The sequence below is a fragment of the Sus scrofa genome, chromosome 1 (genome assembly GCF_054392235.1).
Source record: "Sus scrofa isolate SSC_HxYL_T2T_F1_AM1 chromosome 1, Sscrofa_HxYL_maternal_Yorkshire_Landrace_v2.0, whole genome shotgun sequence".
NCBI classification, from domain to species: domain Eukaryota; kingdom Metazoa; phylum Chordata; class Mammalia; order Artiodactyla; family Suidae; genus Sus; species Sus scrofa.
In genome coordinates this window covers 233,918,995-233,943,363 of record NC_139383.1, presented here as the reverse complement: position 1 = coordinate 233,943,363, position 24,369 = coordinate 233,918,995, and the positions used below count along the sequence as shown (strand labels likewise).

The 24,369-nt window shown below is 39.2% G+C and overlaps 2 protein-coding genes across 3 annotated transcripts in view; one reads left to right on the top strand and one right to left on the bottom strand.

The window, feature by feature from the left end:
* CFAP95 (cilia and flagella associated protein 95) overlaps nt 1-833 on the bottom strand; it is a 226,112-nt gene extending 225,279 nt beyond the window's left edge. Inside the window, exon 1 of one of the 2 annotated variants that reach the window (XM_021064725.2) lies at nt 699-833. The gene's annotated coding sequence lies outside the window, so the exon portion shown is untranslated. Of the gene's footprint in view, nt 1-407; nt 427-698 lie in introns of those variants that run through there. The other variant, XM_021064735.2, reaches the window with a different exon arrangement.
* A 67-nt stretch (nt 834-900) lies between these two features.
* The window catches only part of PTAR1 (protein prenyltransferase alpha subunit repeat containing 1), a 60,971-nt gene continuing 37,502 nt past the window's right edge, over nt 901-24,369 (top strand). The window contains exons 1-2 of the mRNA XM_005654497.4: nt 901-1,054; nt 13,086-13,255. Coding sequence (XP_005654554.3) covers nt 969-1,054; nt 13,086-13,255 — 256 coding nt within the window. The 5' untranslated portion in view covers nt 901-968. The remainder of the gene's footprint in view (nt 1,055-13,085; nt 13,256-24,369) is intronic.

The window sequence follows — 24,369 nt, the reverse complement described above, 5'->3', positions numbered from 1 at the left end:
TCAAGGATTTAAGTAAAAGGAACTGAACCAAAAGCAGCCAGATTTTTCTAACAGAGAAGGTTGAAAGAAAATCTGATATACGAAAATTTGATTTATGGCATTTCAAAATCCAAACGGAATAGAAAGCCAGTTTTTCTTATAAAAATTATTTGTAGCAGGGTAAATAGTTATTAAGAACAAACCTTAACCGGGCCTTGTTTTTTTAACTCCAAAATTAACAGGCACCATTCAAAGGACACCAGATCTGAAAAACAGCTTTGTACTTCTACTTTCAACATGACAGCAAAGAACTTTTTCTTTACTCTCCTTTTTCTTCCTTTAATCCATTTAGTAATTTTTTTAAATTAACTTTTTGAAAAGAGTTGCCCAGTGGCCAGAACCGGCAGGCAGGTACAAAATGAGGTTACCAAGAAGGTCCGATTGGGACTCATTCCACCAAGAGCGTCTCTGAGCGGCCTCATCTCTCCAACTAAGAAAATAGAGACCAAGCTCTCAGTACCGTGCCAAGGGACTAACTGCTTAACAGGGCTCTCACTCTTGGTTAAACTTTCTCGGAGCATTCTGGGACCTGGCTCGTTTCCTGAAGAGCTGAGAGAGGATTGTTCAGGCCAGTCTCCGGCTTTGGAGTGATCTTAGGACCCCTCCCTCCTCAGCCCCAAGTGGACTAGAAATTAAAACAAAATGTGTACAACAGCGACCTGAAGTAACTGTAAATAAACCAGCAGCACCATCTCCTCCAATAATTGGGAAGTCCGGGACCAAGCCAACCACCGGAGCCCAACTAGGGACCACACCCCCGGTGCGGAGAGGGGGAGGGTAGCTGACCCGGAAGTGTTCCGCGGCGGCCGAGGAGGCGGGGTCGGGGGCGCAGCCAAACCGGCGCACACGGGCGCGCTCCCCGCGGAACTCCCGCGGGCGGCTCGGCGCTCTCCCGGAGGCGCGCGCGAGCCGCCGCTGCCGCCACCAACATGGCCGAGACGAGTGAAGAAGTGGCGGTGCTGGTGCAAAGGGTGGTAAAGGACATCACCAATGCCTTCAGGAGGAACCCACACATGTGAGTCGCGCGCCCGCAGCTCCTCCTGCCTGCGCTGCCTCCGGGGGTCGTCGGGGGCGGGCGGGGGCGGGGCCAAGCCTGGAGGCGACCTCGGGCGGCGGGTTCTGGCCCACGCGCTCCTCTCGGGAGCGAACAGTGCTAGATCGGGGCTGGACCATTGTCGGCCGCCGCGGGGCCCGCTTTCCGCTACCCGAAGGCGTTTGCGGTTGAGTCCCTAGAAGTGACCTCAGAAAATTAAAACGTAGTGACTTTGTTTGGTTCTCCTCCCTACCACTCCTTTCCCAGGAGTTCACCAAACTCGGAAGACTTCACCTGTAAGTCCATGTCCTACATCCATTTAAGGTATAGGGGCAAAGACACACTGTGGGTCTGTGTGTGCTTTGTTAACTCAACTCATTGGATGCTCCTCCCGGATCTTCGTAAGGAGGGGTTACCGATCGTCTGTACTCTCCATGGGCCAGAAGACCCTCAGTTACTAGCCAGAGGTAGTTTCAGGCTGCTTTTGACTTTCGCTTCACCTAACCCAAGATTGTAGAGGGACATTTTGTTTTAAAAGCGAACAGAGCATTCTCAAGAGTGTAGCTTCTGTAGGCACAGGTTGGGTCTGGTGTAAAGCAGATGAAACCTCAACACTTTTTAGCATTAGCTGATTCATAGTTACAGGGAGCCTATTAACTCTTTTTATTCGAACACTGCTGCCCTCTTTAAGTAGGACACCACAAAACTGACACATGTATCTTTCCCTCCTTCCTCTCCATTTTACTCCGGATGGATACAAGAAGAGACTGCTTTCTTTCTGACACTTAGGCTTTCATGTAACGAGTGAAAAGAAAACTGTTAAAAGAAGAGGCATGTTACATATTATACAAAAGAATAAGGAAAAAGCAAGAGTGTAGCTCTTTTCCCATCCTTTCTCCCTCATCCCTTCTCCCCTCAAAAGAAAGAAACACAGAATCCAGTTTTACATTATTTTCACTTTAATTGCTGATGGAGTTTATTTTTAATATTTTATTCTTTCAACTGAAACACATGAATTATTCTTTTTAACTATTCTAACTCCTTAAGCTTTTCTGCTTAAAAGAGGTGCCAAAACTTCATCTAGATGAAGTGTTCTTTTCCTTCAAGGTGATGCCCTCAGATGTCTTGCTCCCTTGTGGCACTCAATTGGAGACCTGCAACTGTGCCTCATTAAAAACAAAACACTGCTGACCTCAAACCACACCTGCTGCCTCTAACAGGGTCCTCTTCCTTCTCCCTAGTGACTGCTGCCTTTTTCAGAATGAGAGTGTTTGGAATGATTTCCTGCCAGTAACCATAGTGGGTACTGGGCCTTCTAAAGAATGCTTTGATGCCTTGTTGTATATCAGTCTTTTAGTCCCTTTTTGAGAATGAGAGCTTTAGCACAAACCAGAGACATCCTCCAAAAAAAAAGTTGGACAAATGAAGGGCCTATTTTCTTATCATTGCAGTTATTTTTCTTAAAAAAAGTTAAGGCAGAGGTTAGAAAAAAGACTAATAAGTACCATAATCATCTTTCTTTGTCTTCTTTGAAGTAAACTAGAAAAGCATCAGTATTTTATATTTGAAGAAATTGAGACTGAGTGTTCATTGGTTTGGCAGGGTGACACAGTGAAGTTTGGAACTTTTGGAACACATCCTAGTCCTTATGGATCATATTTATTGAAACTCGTAAAATATTTTAATGCCCCCCCCCCCCGCCCCGCATGTTGCACTTTTCTATTTTTCTTTCTTAATTTTTTTTTTCTTTAACTTTTAGGGCTGCACCAGCAGCATATGGAAGTTCCCAGGCTAGGGGTCAAATTGGAGCTGCAGCTGCCAGCCTACACCACAGCCACAGCAACTGGGAATCTGAGCCATGCCTACAACCTACACCAGAGCCCATTGCAACAACAGATCCCCAACCCAATGAACGAGGCCAGGGATTGAACCTCATCCTCATGGATACCAGTCGGGCTCATCACTGCTGAGCCACAATGGGAACTCCCTATGTTGCATTTTTACAGTGAAATCTAATCAGTGTGCTCTATCAATTGTAATTAACTTATAATTATTAATAAACATTTGAGTCATTCAAGAGTTTAAAGTTGGAAATAAGTTGAGCATTTGAAATAATGCTGTATAATTACAGGTCTGAAAAATTTAAATAGCTTAACTCATTGTTTAATATTAATCTTCAGCTATATTTTAGCACATATTCCCTACAGTAAGAATATCTTTGGGAGTTCCTTGGTGGCTCAGTGTGTTAAGGATCTGGTGTTGTCACTGCTTTGGCATGGGTTACTGCTGTGGCACAGGTTCAGTCCCTGGCCCAGGAACTTCTGCATGCTTCAGTCACAGCCAAAAAAAAAAAAAAAAAAAAAAAAGAGGAGTTCCCTTCATGGCTCAGTGGTTACTGAACACAGCTAGGATCCAGGAGGATATGGGTTCGATTCCTGGCCTAAGCGATGCTGTTGATACCGGAAAGATGATACCGGAATCTGGGTTCTTGTTCACAGCAGACACATAGGCAGCAAGCAAGCAAAGTCTTTATTAAAGGAAAGCAGATAGCTTCCAGCGTTTCTGGGAGGGGGGAGAAGAGTCCCCCCACTTCTCTATTGTCCCATAGGGGTTTTTATCCCTTAAAGATGGGGCGGGTACCAATGTGGGGTGCAGAGAGATGTGGTCTTCTCCCATTGGCCTTGCTTAGTTACCTATATCAGTCCTTGTCCAATAGGGTTCTAGGGGTGGAAGTGTCCTATAAGTCTCATAGTTTCTTTGTCCTTTTCTTCCTGTAAACTGAGTCACAGGGAATTAGAGATTAAGGTCTCTCTAGGCATAGGTACACTCCCTATAGTAAACAAGGCCTGTGGGGATGTTACTCCCTGGAGCCCTTAAGCCACAAATGTTAATCAGTGGCCATATCAAAGAACACCTCAAAGCCCATGATCCTGCCCTGACTACCTGAGTTAATATTCTGTCTCACTGTGAGCTGTGGTGAGCTGTGGTGTAGGTCGCAGATGTGGCTCACATCCCAGGTTGCTATGGCTGTAGCATAGGCTGGCGGCTACAGCTCTGATTTGACTGCTAGCCTGGGAACCTCCACGTGCCTCAGGTGTGGCCCTAAAATAGAAAAAAATAAATAAAATAAAAAAGTGGCAAAGGGACAAAAGAAAAAAAATACAATATATAAAAAGAATATATTCAATAATATTACAAAACATTTTAAAATGTCGTATAATTTGGACTTTTCAGAATTGCTCATGCTTCTTCCCTTCATCTAATCCTTTTACTTCCAAAATAAATAGGCTGTATTTCTAGTTAGAAAAAAAGCATCATTTACCTTCAAAGTTAGTACCTGATTACACTTTTCAGTATTATAGTAGAAAGTTTTTCATTCTTTTTGTAGTCCTTTTTTCTCCAATACAAGACATATCATAATTTTATTAGTGAACATCTATTCCAGTAAACATATTGACTTTGTCTCTGGAAATTTCTGGCCAGTAAGTGTTGAAGATGCAATGGGTGAAATGTGGATTCTTTTTACTAGTGAGTGTGGATAGGTTACTCTTGCTGAGCCTGTTTCCTCTTTGTGATGCTGATGAAAGCACAGGAAAATCACCTCACACAGTATCTTGCACTTTGTTGGCACTAGGTAAGTATTAGGTTTAACCTGAATCCCTATTTCCTTAGAAAATATATCGGCCAACTAAATGATGAATGAGAAACACTTTATAAACTGAAAAATACCGTACAAATGTTTGTGTGGTTGACTCTTAAAGAATGCTGTTGGAAAACACGTAAAGGCTTGTTCCAGAGAGAGACATTAGCTTAATATATAGACCCTATGCTAATGTAGAAGACAACTGTTTACAATATAATTAGGGTCATGTTAAAGTTCTTATTTAGAAAGTTGTTATTTTTTATTACTCTAATATTCATTGAGCTCATACTATTTATGTAGAGAATAAATATTTTCACAGTATGGAATACAAAGAATTACAAAATACAATTCTTTTTTTTTTTTTTTTTTTTTTTTTTTTTGGTCTTTTTTTTTTTTGTCTTTTCTAGGGCCACTCCTGCAGTATATGGAAGTTCCCAGGCTAGGGGTCTAATCGGAGCTCTAGCCACTAGCCTACACCAGAGACATAGCAACGCAGGATCCGAGCCACGTCTACAACCTATACCACAGCTCACGGCAACGCCAGATCCTTAACCCATTGAGCAAGGCCAGGGATTGAACCCGCAACTTCATGGTTCCTAGTCAGATTCGTTAACCACTGAGCCACCACGGGAACTCCTAAAATACAATTCTTGAAGGCACTTACAGAAAAATCTGTGATGGTGGAAATGTTCTTTATCTGTCCTGTCCAATATGCGTAGCCACTAACCATGTGTAGCTAGGGAGTGCTTTCAATGTGGCTTGTGTGAAAGAGGAACTAAATTTTCAATTTTATTTCATTTTAATTGATTTATACATAATGGACACACATACGTGGTGACTACTGTATTGCACAGTGCAGGTCTAGATGGAGGCTAAGATTTATATGTATGAACAGTACATTAGCCTTGCGAAACAGTTGTAATAAAAGCTGGACTAGCAGTATGATCATCAACTCCTATATAAGTCTATTAGAAGTTTAAAAGGAGGCTGGGTATGTCTGGGCTAGCACTCTTTAGGGAAAGTGGGTTTTTGAGTTGCACTTGGAAGACAGGGTAGAATTTACACGCTTGGAGAGGGAGCCAAAGACCTCCATAAGGTGCACTGAATTGAGGAAAATTAGCAAAATGCAGTTGAAAAGATAAAAGTAGGGCCAGATTATGGAAGTCCTTGACTATCTGACTTAATTTCATTCCAGGCATGCGGTTCAGCAAAAAAACATCTCTATTTGACAGATACAGTGCTAATCTCTAGGTATACAAGGCTAGGAGTGGCATATAGATTGATGAACACAACAGACTTGGTCCCTGCCCAATGAAACTTTAAACAGGTTAACCCACAGATTATGAAAAGAGCCCCAAAGGATAGAAGGATACTTTGAAAGAATAACAGAGAGGCATAATTTAGGCTAGAAGGTCAAGATAGTTTTCTAAGGAAATGGCAATTAAATTGAGAAAAGAGGCATAGATAAGAATTGGCTCAGGGAAAATATACTTCCTAGGCCATGGGTAGTCCCCAGTGGGAATTTTTGAGTAAGGCAACGGTAATGAAAAACAGTTTTAGATTGTCTACAAGTTGCACTGAAGAATAGGAAACTGCAGAATTTTAATTGACTTATTGCACTTGCTTCTTTATCTATTTATTTAAACTGTTGTATAGTTGTAAAAGTTTGGATCTGCAGTCTCACAGTCCTGGATTTGAACCTTGGTTTGTCATTTACTAGCTGAGTAGACTCAGAAGATTCTTTGCTCATCTATAAAATGTAGTTAAAATTCATATTTTAGGGAGTTCCCGTCATGGCGCAGTGGTTAACGAATCCGACTAGGAACCATGAGGTTGTGGGTTCAGTCCCTGCCCTTGCTCAGTGGGTTAAAGATCTGGCGTTGCCGTGAGCTGTGGTGTAGGTTGCAGACTCAGCTCGGATCCCGCGTTGCTGTGGTTCTGGCGTAGGCCTGTGGCTACAGCTCCGATTAGACCCCTAGCCTGGAAACTTCCATATGCCATGGGAGCGGCCCAAAAAATAGCAAAAAAAAAGACAAAAAAAAAAAATTCATATTTTATAAAATTATGGTGTGGAATAAATGAATAGTGTATGTAAAACCTAATACAGAGCATTGCATATAAAAAGCACTAGACAGTAATAATTTGTGTAGCTTTTTTCTAAGTAGAGTCAGTAATATGATTTTAGTGACAAAGTTAGTAATCTTTAGAATTGAGAGAGGCTAAGAGGCTTCTGAAATATCTTAATCACCAGTAAAGTTTTAATTATCAATATTCAAAGGTCAGTTCTTTTAAATATTTTGCTGACTTTCCTTTTTGGTCATTGTAGAAAGAATTGGAGTTTGAAAGGAAAAAAAATAACTTCTGTTAAGAAGATTTGTACCATTTCCTGAATCTTGGGCTGTGTTCTGTTTAATCATTCATATTACAGTGTTCAGTTTTAATATTTGAGGACCATCCTTCCCTCCCAGAAAGGAAGTTGGTCAATATTACTTTTGCACGTATTAAGTAGACCTACTCCAGTTAGACTGATGATGTTTCTGAAAAATACAGACAAAAGAAGCTGTCTAAACATGAGGAACAAGGTCAGTATCAGTCTTGTATGAACCTTGAGCTTCATCTGTAAGTTATTGGATCCCCACTGTGAAGTGAAGCACTAAGGGAGGTAGAGCATGTGGTGGATAATCTTTTTAAGTAAATGTGAGGTTTGTTCCGTGTTGTTATTCCTCTGGAGCTGCCTTCAGATGTAACCTAAAAAGTGAGCACTGTGGTTTCTCTTTGGGAAGATTGAAACTTGATCAGTGTCCCAAATCTTCATGTCTTTAAAGATCCTATGACCTTGCTAATGCAGGTATTTACTTTAGTTCCTTGTTAAACACCAGGAATCTAAATTGCCGGAAACCTAAAACTAAAGAAGAATGTAATTTGGTGGTAGTGAAACAGTCAGACATTTCTCTTACAGAACTCTTTCATAAGGAAATAACGGGTGATGTATTTAATGTGTATAGCACATTCATTGCAATATAAAAATTATATTGGAAAATGTTTAATGTAAATAGTTACATTTTTTTTTAAAAAAAGGATTAAAGAAGAGTATGTCCAGTATAATGGCACTTTTGTAAACTACTTAGAAAAAAAGATTCACATCCAGCATTACTAATGATAGAGAATTACAAGTGACTTTGAGGTTTTTTTTCCTGAGTTTTCCAGCTTTTTCTGTATGAAATTAGAATTTAAATAGCCAGGAATCTTGCTAGAAATCTAGAAGGATTCATCTTAATCCTGCTTGCTTTGTCTTTACCTTCATTGTAGTGTCAAGGGTTTGGGGCTAAGGATTTTAGTAGGTCCATATTTTGAATTAAACACTAGTACTATGCTCTTGGGTAATCATCTTAACCTCAGAGGATCTGTTTCCTCATCTGACAGAATGAAAGACTGGAGAAATGAGGTCCCTTCCAATTTTAAAATGATTCTGGGGGGAGTTCCCGTCGTGGCGCAGTGGTTAACGAATCCGACTAGGAACCATGAGGTTGCGGGTTCGGTCCCTGCCCTTGCTCAGTGGGTTAAAGATCCGGTGTTGCCGTGAGCTGTGGTGTAGGTTGCAGACGCGGCTCGGATCCCGCGTTGCTGTGGCTCTGGCGTAGGCCGGTGGCTACAGCTCCGATTCAACCCCTAGCCTGGGAACTTCCATATGCCACGGGAGCGGCCCAAGAAATAGCAACAACAACAACAACAAAAGGCAAAAAGACAAAAGACAAAAAAAAAAAAAAAAATGATTCTGGAATTTTATTCTAAATTGTCTGGGAAAAAGTGGACTGTGACCTAAGGGACTAGACATACAAGTCTAAAGTCAAACACAGTGTTATTTGGAATCTTACTGACCTACCTATATTTATAAAGTACATACTATATTTTTAGGAAGCAACAAAACACTGCATCTTAGCATCGCATAACTTGACAAAGACCTAACTTTCTTTGCCATAGTTTCTCAGGGAGTTAGCCAAGGAGTTCAAGGTTGACCTCAGACTGTTAACTGAGTTAATGATAATATACTTCATCTTTGCCTGATATTTTACCTTATATTCTTTACATTGCATTATTTGCTTTTCATAACAGTCAGGGAAGGCATTATTATTTCTGTGTTTCAGATGAGGATACTGATGGGAGGTACCTAGTCAGATTCACATTGATCAATGGTAGAATGGAGACTAACCAGAACCCTGGACCTTAAACAATTGCATGCTTTTATCTCTACATCCTGCATCTTTTAATGTTTTGGTGTTTTTTCCCCAGTGCTTTGTATTCCCTGATGTGACTGTTTTCATTCTCCTTACTTGAGAATAGTTTTCAGGTTTATCAAGTCATGAAATTTGTAAGCATGAAAGTTGGATGAGACCTAGTATCCCATTTCCCTTATTAAGAGATAAATACAATTCCTCCATTTTACAAATGAAGAAATTGAGGTCTGTAGAGACCAAGAGACAGGAGAGAGAGAGATCTATGTAGTAGAGAGGTGTCTGTATCATACTGACAGAGCTAGGATTTGGACCCACTGAATTAGAAGGAACTCAGAGGTAATACTCTTTTGGAGAATCTAGAGGCAATATTCTTTGAAAACTATGTATTTGAATATTACCCCTGAAGTACAGTGATAATCAGTGTATTAGTAGCAATTATTGAGCATCTGCTATATCCAAGGCTCTCTTGTTTCTTTGTTTTTTGTCTTGTGTCTTTTTAGGGCCGCACCTGTGGCCTATGGAGGTTCCCACGCTAGGGGTCTAATCAGAGCTACAGCTGCTGGCCTACGCCACAGCCACAGCAACACCAGATCTGAGCTCGTCTGTGACCTACACCACAGCTCACAGCAATGCTGAATCCTTAACCCACTGAGTAAGGCCAGGGATCAAACCTGCTACCTCATGGATGCTAGTCAGATTCATTTCCGCTGAGCCACTATGGGAACTCCAGCTTTCTTGTTTTTTAAAATTATTTCTTGGGAGAGTCCCCTGTGGCTCAGCTGGCTAAGGATCCAACTTTGCCACTGCTGTGGCTGCAGTCACTGCTGTGGTACAGGTTCAATCCCTGGCCCAGGAACTTCCACATGCCATGGGCATGGAAAAAATAAAAAGAGAAAAAATTATTTCTTGCAAGGATAATAACCACCTAAAATAAAGCTATGTGTTTTTTTTGGGGGGGGGTTGTTGTTATTGTTGTTGTTGTTGTTTTGTTTGTTTGTTTTTTGCGTGTCTGGTTCTGTCCTTTCATGTAGGTATCAAATTATTACTTGGACATTTTATTTTTCTTGTAAATAGTGAGCAAGGCAGGCTTTTACATTGTGAATTTAGGTTAAAAAAAAAAAAGTCCCCCCCCCAATAGCCTACTCAGAAGCTGATTATTTTATTCTTGTTACTCAAACTTTTATATTGTTGACTTTTGCAGTTCTTTGAAGTCTTGTAAGTAGTTGTTAGATCTCAGAAAACAGACTTTCTTGAAATAATTCTAGTTTTTTAAAATTTTCTATTTTATAGAGTAACACTGAAATTGGGAAATAATAGACTCAGACATGTATCTAGTCAGTTTTAGATCTAAATGTGCTAGTTGTCCTGAGAGTGAATTAGATAGATTTCATGTCTCCAAATACAAAAATATATTTTGAAATACTGGAAATTGGCCTCAGATGCTATCTCAGCATTGCTCCATTCTTCCTAAGAACTTTATTTATATTATTAGAATGAAGTGTTATCATTTATTATAGATGTGTACACAAGTCCCTAGCAAAACTATCAGTTTTGTGTGGCCTGGGACCATCTTGTTTTATTCACTTTTGCATTCTCATAACTTAACACAATATTCAATTCATTGTAGTACTCAGAAAATGTTTAGATCATACTGGCACTGTGCATCAAAACACCCCTGAATCAACTGAATTAGTTGTTGGAACAAAAAGCCTTAGGTCCCAAAATCTACTTGGGAGTTAAATCAGCTTCAAAGAAAGGTTAGTGACTTAAAATCCCTATAGCACCCTCTTAGGTCGGTGTATCCCTGTGTCACTAATGAAATGGTCGGTAGAAAGTAGGTTACTTCTGAGCTATCCAGTTTAGAATTTCCAGGAGGGATTTAATTTTATTTCCACAGTCTCCCATCAGTTTGTGATGGTGGCCTAACCAAAAAAAAAAAAAAAAAAAGTGCTTTTCTTATAACCTGCAAGTGAACAAGTTGCCTCTTTTCATCTATCAACCAATGTACTATCCCCATTCCCATGGCAGGGGAATCCAAAGCATCACACCCAACTCTGAAAACACGTTCTTTACTCTTTTTTTAAAAAAAAAAATACGTTAAAAAAAAAATCTACTTGGAATTCCCATCGTGGCTCAGTGGTAACGAACCAACTAGTATCCATGAGGATGCAGTTTTTTGGGGTTTTTTTGTCTTTTTCCAGGGCTGCACCTGCGGCACATGGAGGGTCCCAGGCTAGGGGTCTAATCAGAGCTGTAGCCACCAGCCTGTGCCACACCACAGCAACGCCAGATCCTTAACCACTGAGCAAAGCCAGGGATCGAACCGGCAACCTCATGGTTCCTAGTCGGATTCATTAACCACTGAGCCACGACAGGAACTCCAAGGATGCAGTTTTGATCACTGGCCTTGCTTAGTGGGTAAAGGATCCAGCATTGCCACAAGCTGTGGTGTAGGTCAAAGATGCAGCTCAGATTCTGCCTTGTTGTGTCTGTGGTGTAGGCTGGCAGCTACAGCTCCTATTCAACCCCTAGCCTGGAAACTTCCATATGCTACAGGTGTGGCCTAAAAAGCAAAGAGCAATCATCATCATCATTATCTACTTATACACTCTAAAAATACTGTTATGTATGTCAACTGCTCATATTAAAAGGTTTCTTGTTAGTTATTCATTGAGGTAAGGACATACTCTTTGAGAAAGACTACTTCACATAGGCAAGAACTGTAAATTCTTTATAATTGAAAGGCATGTGTATGTGCAGGTTTTACAGAAACATTGTAATGTTTGCTGGTTCATTTACTGTGTAAGTCTGCTGCCCTATATATTGTTTATTAAATCTCTTCCTGTAATGTAAATTTTCAACTTAAGTTGAGGTGGATTAAGGGATATAGAAGCCACCATACATGAAGATGATCAAGTCCTGAAAAATATTTTGTGTTTTAACAACATTTATTAACATGTTTTTTTGTTTTCGTTTTTTTCCAATTTCCAAGCTTACAGAAATTCTGGGCCCAGAGATCGAACCTGCATCACAGCAGTGCCAGCACCAGATCCTTAATCCACTGAGCCGCTAGGGAACTCCTATTAGCATGGTTTTGGTTTTTGTTTTAATTTTATGGCCACACCCATGGCATATGGAAATTCCTGGGCCACGGATTGAACCCAAACCACAGCTGCTACCTATGCCAAAGCTACAGCAATGTCAGATCCTTTAACCCACTGCACCAGACCAGGGATCAAACCCACACCTCCACAGCGAGGCAGTTAGATTTTTAACCTGCTGTGCCACAGCAGAAACTCCAGCATGTTTTTTAAATTTAGAAATGAATATAAAGATTTATAAAGAAGAAAAGAAATGGCCCACAGTCTCACTGGCAGTATAATTTAATTGATAATGTGCTTTACATGTTTTTGTTAGCAGGCAAGCATAAATACATGTTTGACATTTTTTTAAAAAGCGGAAATAGTATATACAAATAATTAAAAAATTTAAACTGTATTAAAGTAAAATTCTCCTCTAGAGAAGGAGGGGATTTTATCCTCTTGGTAAGCTTCCAAGAAAAATTTTAGTGCATCTATATATCTTTTTAAAAAATTAGACAAAGGGCTTTGTGCTACACACTGTATTTGACATTTTGCTTTTTTCATTTTCTATATCTTGGCACCCTTTCCATACCACCATATGCAAATTTACCTTATTATTTCTTTTTACAGCTCTCTTACATGGATCAGCCATATTTATTTTAACAGTCTTATATTGACTGCTACACATTTAGAGCATTTCCAGTTTTGTTTTACTATTGCCATAAATATCCAATGAACTCATATATTTTGGCATGGGATAATTTCTGAACAGTGGAATTTGACAGGCATTTTCAAATTTCTTTATAAAGATTAGACCAGTTTTTATTCCTGTCAGCAGGGAGTGCATCATACTAATTTTCACATACTCTTTGTCAGTATTAGCAAACTTTTTAAAAATTACTATTTCTATAAATCCAGTGGTTGAGCTAAATAATGTTTTTTAAGAGAAGGAAATATGTGCAGTTTTTTTTCAAACACTTGATAGGATTTGAAAATTTTTGAGAAGGCTAGTAATCATATCTTTAATTCTTTTTTATGTTTTACATATTAAGAGATGAAATTGGCCTGATCCCATGTCCTGAAGCTAGGTATAACCGGAGCCCCATAGTCCTGGTTGAAAACAAACTTGGTGTGGAGAGCTGGTGTGTCAAGTTCCTTTTACCGTATGTCCACAACAAGCTCCTTTTGTACAGAACAAGAAAGCAATGGCTGAACAAAGATGGTAAGTATGGAGTCTATTCTTTTTCTTTGATTTTTTTAGAAGTAGCATGAAATACAGTGGGAAAAAACTGTCTGGTGTTGGCATTCCTGGATTCTAGTTCTGACTTTTTCATTCACTGCCTAAACAGGTACTTAACTTCTTAGTCATATGAGGAGTTTGGACTTATAACTAGTTTTCTAATTTTGCCTCCACAGTGATTCTATAGAAGATGGCTCAAGCAGGGTGCCAGCCCCCCAGTTGCAAACAGATACTCTGATTTTATTTCTTTATGTGTTAAGGTCATTTGTAAAATAGTTGAAGGAAGCATCTTATGGCTAAAAAAGTTTGAAAATCTATGAAGTGGACTCTAGTCCCTCTAAGCTCCAATTCTTTGGTTTCTAATTCCCTTAGTACTTTATGAGCAACAGAACTCATTTAGTAGCATTCCAAATGAGGTAACAAAGGTGCAACAGTGGTAGTTATACTGTGAACCAACTCAGTGGTTTATGATGGTGCTCTTGCACTATGAATCCCAATTAAGCTCTGGCCCTTTGTGTCCTGTTCCTGGTCTGAAATTAGCAAAGAAAACCATCCCAGCCTTCATTTCTTCTCTTCTGTGAGACAGTTCTTTGCTGCATCAAATAATCTCCATTTATCTTCCTGGGTATCTTTTCCTAATTTCCCCCTCTGTGTGGTATTAGGCCTCCAAGCACACAAATTCTATTTACTTTTTAGGTGAAAGACCAGAGTTCTCACTTTTTTTGGAGAGTACTCATCCAGACCATATTCTCGACTGTTCCTGTAAAGCTCATTCCCCTCCCCACTTACAGTAGCATCTTCAAAAAGTGCTCAGTATGCCTTGTGGCTAATTTTGAATAAGAACTTTGTTTCTAGAGAATTTTAATTACAAGTTCAGTAGCCGTTACCAAGGACCTACTCATATCAGAAGCTGTGCTAAGTACTGTGGGGGATAAAAAGATGAATAACACATGTTCCCTTTAGTTGGGAAGCTTACAGTTGAGTGAGAAACAATCTCTTTGTGGAGAATAGTATTGCCAAAGGTAGGACATACTGATTTCCTTGTGTTTCTCTTGGCATTGACCTTAATATACTGTCATAATAGGTTAATAGCACTTTTCCCTGTTTACTCCCAGAAGAAAAGGGAGTCTGATTTGAAGATTTAATGTGAAATAGTTTCTGTTTTCCGTGTTTCAATTAGTCCACTAATATGTATTTATTAATTATAAGGCTATGTCTAAGTTTACAGCACAGCAGAGGCATAAACTTAACTTAAAGGCATAAGTTTAGTTAGAAACTTAAAGGTAAGGATGTCTGTTGTTAGCTCCTCTTTCATTCTCCATTCCATTACCCTATGTAGTTTTTAGCAACATTAATGTACGAAGTAGCACCAGAAGAATCCATCAAGTTATTTTTTGCCTAACAGAATTGTGTTCTGTATGTTCTGGCACACAGAAATGTATAATTGAGCCAACACCAAACTAACTCTGAGGGGGAGACAAATGATCTTGTAGGGAAGAAACAGTATGAATTTTAACATGTTAAAGGCCTTTGGTGTATCCCTTCATTAGCTTTTGATCATTCAATGTATGCTAGCCCATACCTCCTTCTTCCTATAGTCTTCCAGGTTCTTCTCTCTACTTTCTTGTTTCTTATTTTTCTGGGCAATGCATTGTAGGCTTTGCTAAAACTCTTCATCATGTAATTTTGATAGGCACAGGAGAACCCAGGTAGAAGGTCAAATGATTAAGCTCACTCACATAAACAGTTGGCATCTAAGCTTTGAATTATGATGTAGCTGTGGGTGTGTCCCAGAGCAACTCGATTTTATCCTAACCTATATCCTCATGGAAATAGTTTTCACTTTCACCTTTTTGGAGGGCAGGGACAGCATAGTTCGGTTCAGTGTCATATACTGCTCAGGTTGTATATTGTATTATTGGTAAAAATATGGAAATGAGTTTCTGATTTGACAAAAGAGATACCTGAAAATGCTGGCTGACTAACATAATATGCTGCCATACTTGGGAACTGAAGAACACAGTGGTGAATGTTGATAAGGAAAAAAGAGTTAAAACTATTAGGAAAAAGCATTTATTTCATGAAAATGCAGAGCCAAGTGAAGAAAGCTGGCAATTTAAGAACAGTTTGAGAAATGCCTGTGTCTGTGTGATTGATCAGGCCAAAATCTAGGCATCTCCTGAGAATGTATTCTGTAACTGCAAGTGACCTTTATTTGGGGATACATTTTTTTTCCTTTTTAATGGAACTGAATTAATGCTCCCATTAATGTGCTGAATTCTTTAGATGTTTGAAAATCATCTGTATCAGTCAGGGTTCTCCATAGCAACAACCATTAGGAAATTTTATATATGTAAAGTTTTATATATACATAAAATGAGATTCATTATGATGAATTGGTTCATATGATTACGGAGGCTAAGAAGTCCCATGATCTGCTCTCTGCAATCTGGGGACCCAGAAAGCCAGTGATTTAATTCAGTTTGAGTCTGAATGTCTGAGAAGCAGGGGAGCCAATGGTTTAAATACCAGAGTGAAAGCTGGGAAAGATAATTCTAACTCAAGTAGACAGAGAGGAAACAAAAAAGAGGTGAACTCTTCCTTATTCCTCCTTTTGTTCTATTTAGCTTCTCAGCAGATTGTTCACCCACATTGGGGAGAGCAGTCTTCTGAGTCTTCAGATTCAATTGCTAATGTTATCTGGAAAACCCTCACAGATATGCTGAGAAATAATATTCATTGCTCTTTAATCTTTGTACCCCATAGCCAGTCAGGTTTAACCCTAGTCTAAGCAGAACTAACCATCACAGCCTCACTGCTTAATTACTTAGAAACTAATATTTTTTAAAAGTCTACTGCAGTAATAGCCATATTTGATTTGGTAGAGGGGGTGATTCCGTTTTATGAAAAATCCATGAGAAAAACAAAAAGCAAGAGAAGAGTTCATGGCATTGAGGTCTTGACTGGGTAGCTCTGTCCCACACTGACTGTCCCCAAGTTTGCCCTTCTGTCATCTTCTTCTGTTCCTCCCTCTTTCCCATAATGCCCACTCAGTCCCTCACTGAGCTAGCCTTTTCTCTCTACTTCTTATTTCTCATTTGGACAGATGTTTTTATCTCATAGCTGATCTACTATGTTTTCATTCTCCCTTCGTAATCTTATGTCCATCATGCTGCTAGCCAGTCATTTCAAACAACTCTTCTTAGAACACAGTTTGAAAGATGCTTTTCTGAAATATGTATTTCCACCTCTTGTTTCATGATGACTACAAGGACAAGGTAGAGTCATACTGTTTGGCATTTTCAAGGGCCTTCATGATCTGTACCCAGGCTACATTACCAGCTTTTTTTTTTTTTTTTTTTAATAATTAATTATTTTTCCCACTGTACAGCAAGGGGATCATGTTATCCTTACATGTATACATTTTCCCCCCACCCTTTGTTCTGTTGCAATATGAGTATCTAGACATAGTTCTCAATGCTACTCAGCAGGATCTCCTTGTAAATCTATTCCATAAATCTATTCCAAGTTGTGTCTGATAACCCCAAGCTCCCGATCCCTCCCACTCCCTCCCTCTCCCATCAGGCAGCCACAAGTCTATTTTCCAAGTCCATGATTTTCTTTTCTGTGGAGATGTTCATTTGTGCTGGATATTAGATTCCAGTTATAAGTGATATCATATGGTATTTGTCTTTGTCTTTCTGACTCATTTCACTCAGTATGAGATTCTCTGGTTCCATCCATGTTGCTGCAAATGGCATTATGTCATTCTTTTTTATGGCTGAGTAGTATTCCATTGTATTACCAGCTTTTTCCTCTACTTTATATTCAGCATCAGAGGTTGTAGACTTAGCCTCTAGGCTGAAGCCAGCCCACATGTATATGTCATTTTGGCTTGTATAATGTTTTTTAAATTGTTTTTAATTAGTTGGATAGACATTTCAAATCAAGATGAACGTTATTTTTTTTTAAATTTTAGTTACAGTGATTTACAATGTTGTATCAATTTTTGCTGTACATCAAAGTGACCCAGTCATACATATATACATACATCCTCTTTCTCACATCATCTCCCAACATGCAAGATGAACTTTTAAAATTATGATAAAAATCTGGATTTCTGTCTTCACTTGAAAAATCAGAAGCCTTGCATGCATCCATTTCTGCCCAGTACCACTTGGCTGGGGATCATAGTCTCTGCATTTCTTGGCTAGGTGAGCCTATTCCAGTTGACTGCAATTTCCTCATGCCCTTCAGACACTGAGGCACTGTCATTTGCTACTTTTCAGGTTTGCTTTGCCTCTTTTTTCTTTTTTTTTTTTTCCTTGTCATTTATTTGAATCCTAGAAGCATTTGAGATGGCAGCTATTTGATACATGTTTCAGCTACAACATACACTGTTCCATTCTTGAACTTCGCTGTGTACTACTGCCTTACTTCCATGCCTTTGCTGAAGTCAGGTTCATGTCTAATGTCGTCATTATTGTTGCGTTTGCCAGCACACACACACAGGTGAAACTTCTTGACTGTTCCAGGAAGCAATAATTACTCCTCTGTTCTCCTGTGGGAGTCCTATTCATACTGCTTACATAGTGGAACTTAACAATATTTTATTGTAGTTGATTATTTAAACAGTATTTTTCCCAGCTAGATTGTGGGTTTGTTAGAAAGAGAGATTATAGCTTGTCTCTATTAACTCAGCATTTTTATGTATTCAGTAGATATTTGTCAAATAAGTAACAAGAGCTTGGTGAGCAAGAGGTTTTAGCTTAGTCTATTGATTCAGTGACTATGCTCTGTGATAAACAGGGCTTTTCTCGTGTTCACCACACAGCTTTTCTACAAGCCTCTCTTTTTGTGGTAACCTGAGTGTATTTTAGAGGAAGAGATTAATCGATCCAAGTTGACCTTGGATTTATTTTTAGATGCATGAAAACATATCTGTGTTAGAAACGGTTGTCAAACCCAGTGACCATTTTGGGCTGTTTCTAGGGAACAGTGCAGCAAAGAAAACATATTGATTTTTCTGTAACTTTTCTGTAGCATCCTTATATCTTCTCCTTTTTACAGCTGAAATTTAGCTACCTTTTCCCTGTATATAATGTTCCCTGATTCATTTTTTCCTGTGAGGTGATGTGAATTAGTCATCTATTGGAGTGTATGTAACAAAGAAATGGTTATTTGCTGGTGTGTAGTCTGGTGTTGGGAGAGAGATCTGTTTTAAGTTCAGGAGACTGTAGGGATATCAGTATCTCACATCTTGGTAAAACTGCAAAGAAATGTCGTTATAATTGGTGAAACGTAGAAAGTGAAATAGTCACCTGCTGACTATACGTGTTTATCTTTAGATTTTTGGTTCAGTCCTCACTGGAAGATAGCAGAGTAATTGTAGACAGGTTCTACAGTGGAAAGCATCTGCTTTGCAAGAAAACAGACCTGGATTTAGATTCAGTTTATCTGGACACTGAAGTCACTTAGCAGTGACTACAGGCAAATTAGTTAACCACTTCCTATTTCCACACCGAAAGAAGGGAATTCTAACAGGTCCTAGAGGGTTGTTCTAATGATCAAATGAATTATTGTGTGATCCAGTGCAGGGACTGTCGTGTCATAGACTCTTGAGATGCACTAGTTTCCCAAGTTCCCACTGTGGCTCAGTGGGAACAAACCTAACTAGTGTCTATGAGGATGCAGGTTCAATTCTTGGCCTTACTCAGTGGGCTAAGGATCTGGCGTTGCTGTGAGCAGTGGTGTAGGTTGCAGACACAGCTGAGATCTGGTGTTGGTGTGACTGTGGCGTAGGCCAGCAACTGCAGGTCTGATTGGACCCCTAGCCGGGGAACTTCCATATGCCGTGCGTGTGGCCCTAAAAAAAAAAAGCAGAGAGAGAGAAACACTGGTTTCCTTTCTCCTCTCATTTAGCCAGAGCCAGTGGGGGGAAAGGAGCAGGAAAAAAAACATGTGATTCAGGACAGATTCTTTAATTATGTCCAATATTTATAACCTAGTTAATTTTCCTTCATTGGCCCTTTTCTATTTCTGATATTCCACTTCACTTCTACCTCTTGGATTTGACTGAAATACTTCTAAAAGGAGGTCCTGTCTGAATTTAAATCCTGAATCAGGAAAAGTTAGCAGTCTGTCAGAGTGGAGGGGAGAAGGATCTGTGACTGTAGGTATTACTAGGCCCTACTGATGGTTGGCCAAGGCTGTTGATAAGTTTTAAGTATGTCTGGAGAATGGCGCCATTTGAGAAGTATCCCTCCACTCTGCAGTCACTGTTCAGCCAGCTCAAGTAATTCTTTTCTTCCCTCTGGTGGCATCCAGTCTCAGTATTGTTTGTGGAACCAGACTAGGAGACAGAGGCTTTGTAACAAGAGTTATAATCACGTGTTTGCTGTGTGTTAGGTACTGTCCTAATACTTCATGGGTATTAATCATTTATTAGCTCTGTTTTATATCTGAGGTGGACACTAAGGCATGGAAAGATTAAGTGAACATGCCCAGAAACTTCTCCTTTAATAGTAGAGCTGGACTCTGAACCCAACCAGCTGCTGTTGCCCTGGTAGGAGGAGACCCTCCAGTAAAAAAAGTGTTACTTTGATTGGCTTTCCTTTCTCTTCACACAGTTGAAAAGTGGAGACTTTTCTACATTAGTTTTTGCCTTGTGCTACTTTACAGAATTATTTCATGGAGGATGAATTCATTTTCGTTTATGAGTGAGGGAGGAGAGTTGAATTAGAAGTACAAACAGGAGTTCTGGTTATGGTTTAGCAGTAATAAACCCAACTAGTATCCATGAGGACCTGGGTTCAATACCTGACCTCTTTCATTGGGTTAAGGATCTGCATTGTTGTGAGCTGTGGTGTGGGTGGCAGGTGCAGCTTGGATTTGGTATTGCTGTGGCTGTGGTATAGGCCAGCAGCTGCAGCTCTGATTAGACCCCTAGCCTGGGAACTTCCATATGCCACGGGTGTAGCCCTAAAGAGACCAAAAAAAAAAAAAAAAAGGACAAACAAATAACAACTACCATTGGTCACACACTTTTTTTTTTTTTTTTTTTAATGCAGAAAGGGAGAGTCTAAGACACTAAATACCAAACTGGTATCTCGGTATGTGGGTAGTATAATGGATTTTGAAAAATTGTAGGCTTAAGGAGTTCCCCATTCTGGCTCAGCTATACGAACCTGACTAGTATCCATGAGGATGTGGGTTAAATCCCTGGCCCCACTCAGTGGGTTAAGGATCCAGCATTGCCATGACCTGTGGTGTAGGTAGCAGTTGTGGCTCAGGTCTGGTATTGCTGTGGCTGTGGTATAGGGTGGCAGCTGCAGCAGCTCCAATATGACCCCTTGCCTGGGAACTTCCATATGCCCCAGGTGCAGCCCAAAAAAGAAAAAAAAAATTGTAGACTTAAAAAAATTTCCAAGGCCTTCCTGTCATGTACAAACATTTTTCACCATGGGAACAACTATCTCATTGTTTCTTTTTTTTGGGGGGGGTCTTTTTAGGGCTACACCTGTGGCATGTGGAGGTTCCCAGGCTACTGGTCCAGTCAGAGCTACAGCTACCGGTCACAGCCACAGCCACAGCAATACCAGATCTCAGCCATGTCTGCAGCGTAAACCACAGTTCATGGCAACGCTGGATTCTTATCCCACTGAGTGAGACCAGGGATTGAATCAGCAACGTCATGGTTCCTAGTCAGATTCATTTCTGCTGTGCTACAATGGGAGCTCCAGCCTCATTGTTTCTGACTTCTTTGATTAATGTTGAAAATATTCATTACTTAATAAGTAGCATTGGTATATAATTGAATGACTATTTACTGAGTGCTCACTATGTTTCAAAGAGCTGTGAAGGAAGGAATGGGATAAACACTAAGGTTAATGTTATGGTCCCTGTTTCACAGTTAAGGAAGCTGAAGTTCAAAGATAGTAAGTTATGTAGGCAGTAAATGGAGAAATTGAGATACGAAACCAGACTTTAAGGCCTGTGCTCTTACCACTCCTCTATGGTGTGGGTAGATGGGGAATTTCTTTTGGGCAGAGGCCATATTTTTTTCATCTTTGGTGAATGAATGACTAATTTGAAGATATATTAGAGAGTACCTGTATTCAAAAAATGTACAGTCTCATCAAGAGGATAATAATTATATGAGCTCGGTAATAAAGTAAGACAAACACAGAACATAGAGATGAAAGATGGCTTTCAGCTAGATAGATAGGTCAAGAAAGCCTTTATAAAGAAAGCCGTTGGTTTGTTGCATTTTGTTTTGTTTTTGTTTTTTAATTTGGGGATAGGAGGACATTTTTGGCAGAGAGAATAGCCAGTTCATCTAAGTTATTAGCCAGAGAAGACAAGGTAGGCAGATAGGCAGTATATTTAGAGAATGAAGGAGTTTGTTTCAGATGGAGTGTGGTGCATGAAGAGAAAGTAATGGAAGTCCAGGCTAACAAGGAGATGGGGACCAGATTCTGGTTTCCAGGTGCATTTCTTCAGCACCCTGAACTTCAGTCACGCTCTGGTACCATAATTTTGAGAGCACACTAGGTGAGAATTTCCCCGCCTCTTTGCCTTTTCTCATTCTTTCTTCCATAGTCTACAGTGCCCTTTCCTGCCTTATTCATGTGTAGTCTTCCCCGGATACTCCAGTAAGAATTAATTGCAGCTACTTGGTGGTCCCCAAAATGTGGCATATGTTTTTACTTCACAGGTATTTTCATTTGCCTTAGATAATTGTTTACATATTCTTTCCAACTAAAGGGTAACTGGATTTTGTGAAGGCAAAATCAGGTCTTCCATTTTTCATTATACCTGTTCTCTCAGTCCTGTGGGCCCAGTTTAACCTTTGCACATAATCAACACTTGTAATATTTTGGAATTAAATGAATAATGGTATAGAAAATTGTATTTAATTTCCCTGGTAAATGTTGAATTAGTGCCAAAAACTATAAAAAGAAGGAAGAGGTTTATGAGATTATTTATGTATTCATTTTTTGCTTTTTATGTCCACAACTGAGGCATATGGAGGTTTCCAAGCTATGGTGAATTCCCAGGCTAAGGGTCGAATTGGAGCTGCAGCTGCTGGCCTGCACCACATCCACAGCAGCGCCAGATCTGAGCTGTATCTAGGACTTACACCAGAGTTCATGGCAGTGCAGATCCTTAATCCACTGAGCGAGGCCAGGAATTGAACTGGCATCTTCATGGATAATAGGTTTGCTACCGCTGAGCCACAACAGGAACTCCCAGATTATTCTTTATAAACATACTGACATTATATAGTATATATGTATAGTATGATGCTTGTAATGAAGATAAAGGTCAAAAGTAAGTGTGCTAATTCTACCTTTTGTTGCTCATTTATTAAATATTGTGTATTGAGTAATAAGGAAATCATAGGCTCATAATAAATGTTAATCTCTTTTTATTAAGATGGGAATAGAATATTTTTGTGACCACTAAAATATTTTAAGATGATGACAGAGACATATTTATGTGTATTTACTCTTAAATTTTAAAAAAGTTTATCTTTTACTTAAACACTGAGAGTATCCCAATGATTTATTGTAGACAGACAGTTCAGTTGCAGTATAATTGAGTTATTAAAAGCAGTCAGATGCTGACATTGCCACATACTAATTGGGTGACTGTGGGCAAATTATTTAAATTCTGTAAATGTCAGTTTCCCTATCTTTAAAGTGAAATAAAAATATCCTGGATTATGATTGTAAAAATTCAATGAACTAATGTGGAGAAAGTAATTAATCATGTGCCTGATACACAATAATGCTAAGTAATTGTAATGATTTTTATTATTATACTTTTTAGCATTTATTTTAGCATATATTTATATAGCATGAGCTTAGTAGAATTATCTTAATTTAGTATTATGGTTGATCATCTCACTTCTAAAATTCTCTTTTTCAGCATTAGTAAAATGAAGACAGTATACCTAAATATTACTGATTTTGTTTTATTAAACGTAAGCTTATGGAGCTTATTCAAGACCGTGATAGATGAATCGGTGATGAATATGAATAGACTATTCATAGAATGAAAATAGAAAATATTAAACAAAATGAAAAAGTGTTCATATTAATAATTATAAATTAAAATAAAAATAAAGTATAATTTTTCTTATCTGCCATACTCTGGGTTTTTTTGGCCATGCTTGTGCCATGCTGAAGTTCCCAGGCCAGGGATCAAACCTATGTCACAGCAATGACAATGCCGGATCCTTAATCTCCTGAGCCACTAGGGAGCTCCATCGGTTTTAAAAAATATAATTACATAGGTCAGAGTTAAAGGGACATAAGTATACGCATGTTCTTTTTTTTTTTTATGTCTTTTTAGGGCTGCACCCTCGGCATGTGGAAGTTCCCAGCTCAGGGTAGGGAGCTGTAGCTGCTGGCCTACACCACAATCACAGCAACATGGGATCTGAGTCTCATCTTCAGCCTCTACCACAGCTCACAGCAACACTAGATCCTTAGCCTGCTGAGCAAGGCCAGGGATCAAACCCGAATCCTCATGGTTACTAGTCGGGTTCATTAACTGCTGAGCTACGATGGGAACGCCCTACTCATGTTATTCTTTCTTGATGATATAAATAGATATCCATAGATATTCTTGATGATATAAATACTTAGTAGGAGCCATACTGATATTTATATTGTTTGACATAGAAGTTCTACTCCTGGAAATAAATCTCCTGAGATTAAAAGTGTGTTTAAAAATGTTTGTAGTAATATTATCCATAACAGTAAAACAAAACAGGAAACAGCCTAAAAAATAAGATAAATGACAATATAATAAACTAAAGGATTGTTATGCAGTTTTTTGGATTTGTTGTTTGTTCTTTGTTTTGTTTTTTTTTTGGCTGTGTGCATGGCATGTAGAAATTCCTGGGCCAGAAATCAAACCTGTGCCACAGCAGCAACCCGAGTCACAGCAATGACAGTGCTGTATTAAAAATACACATTGAGCAATATAGGGGAATGCATATGTAATAATTTCGAGTGAAAAACAGAATACATTGTGCAGTTGTCATTGCTATAACTATGTAAAAATGTGTGAAACAAAGGATAATC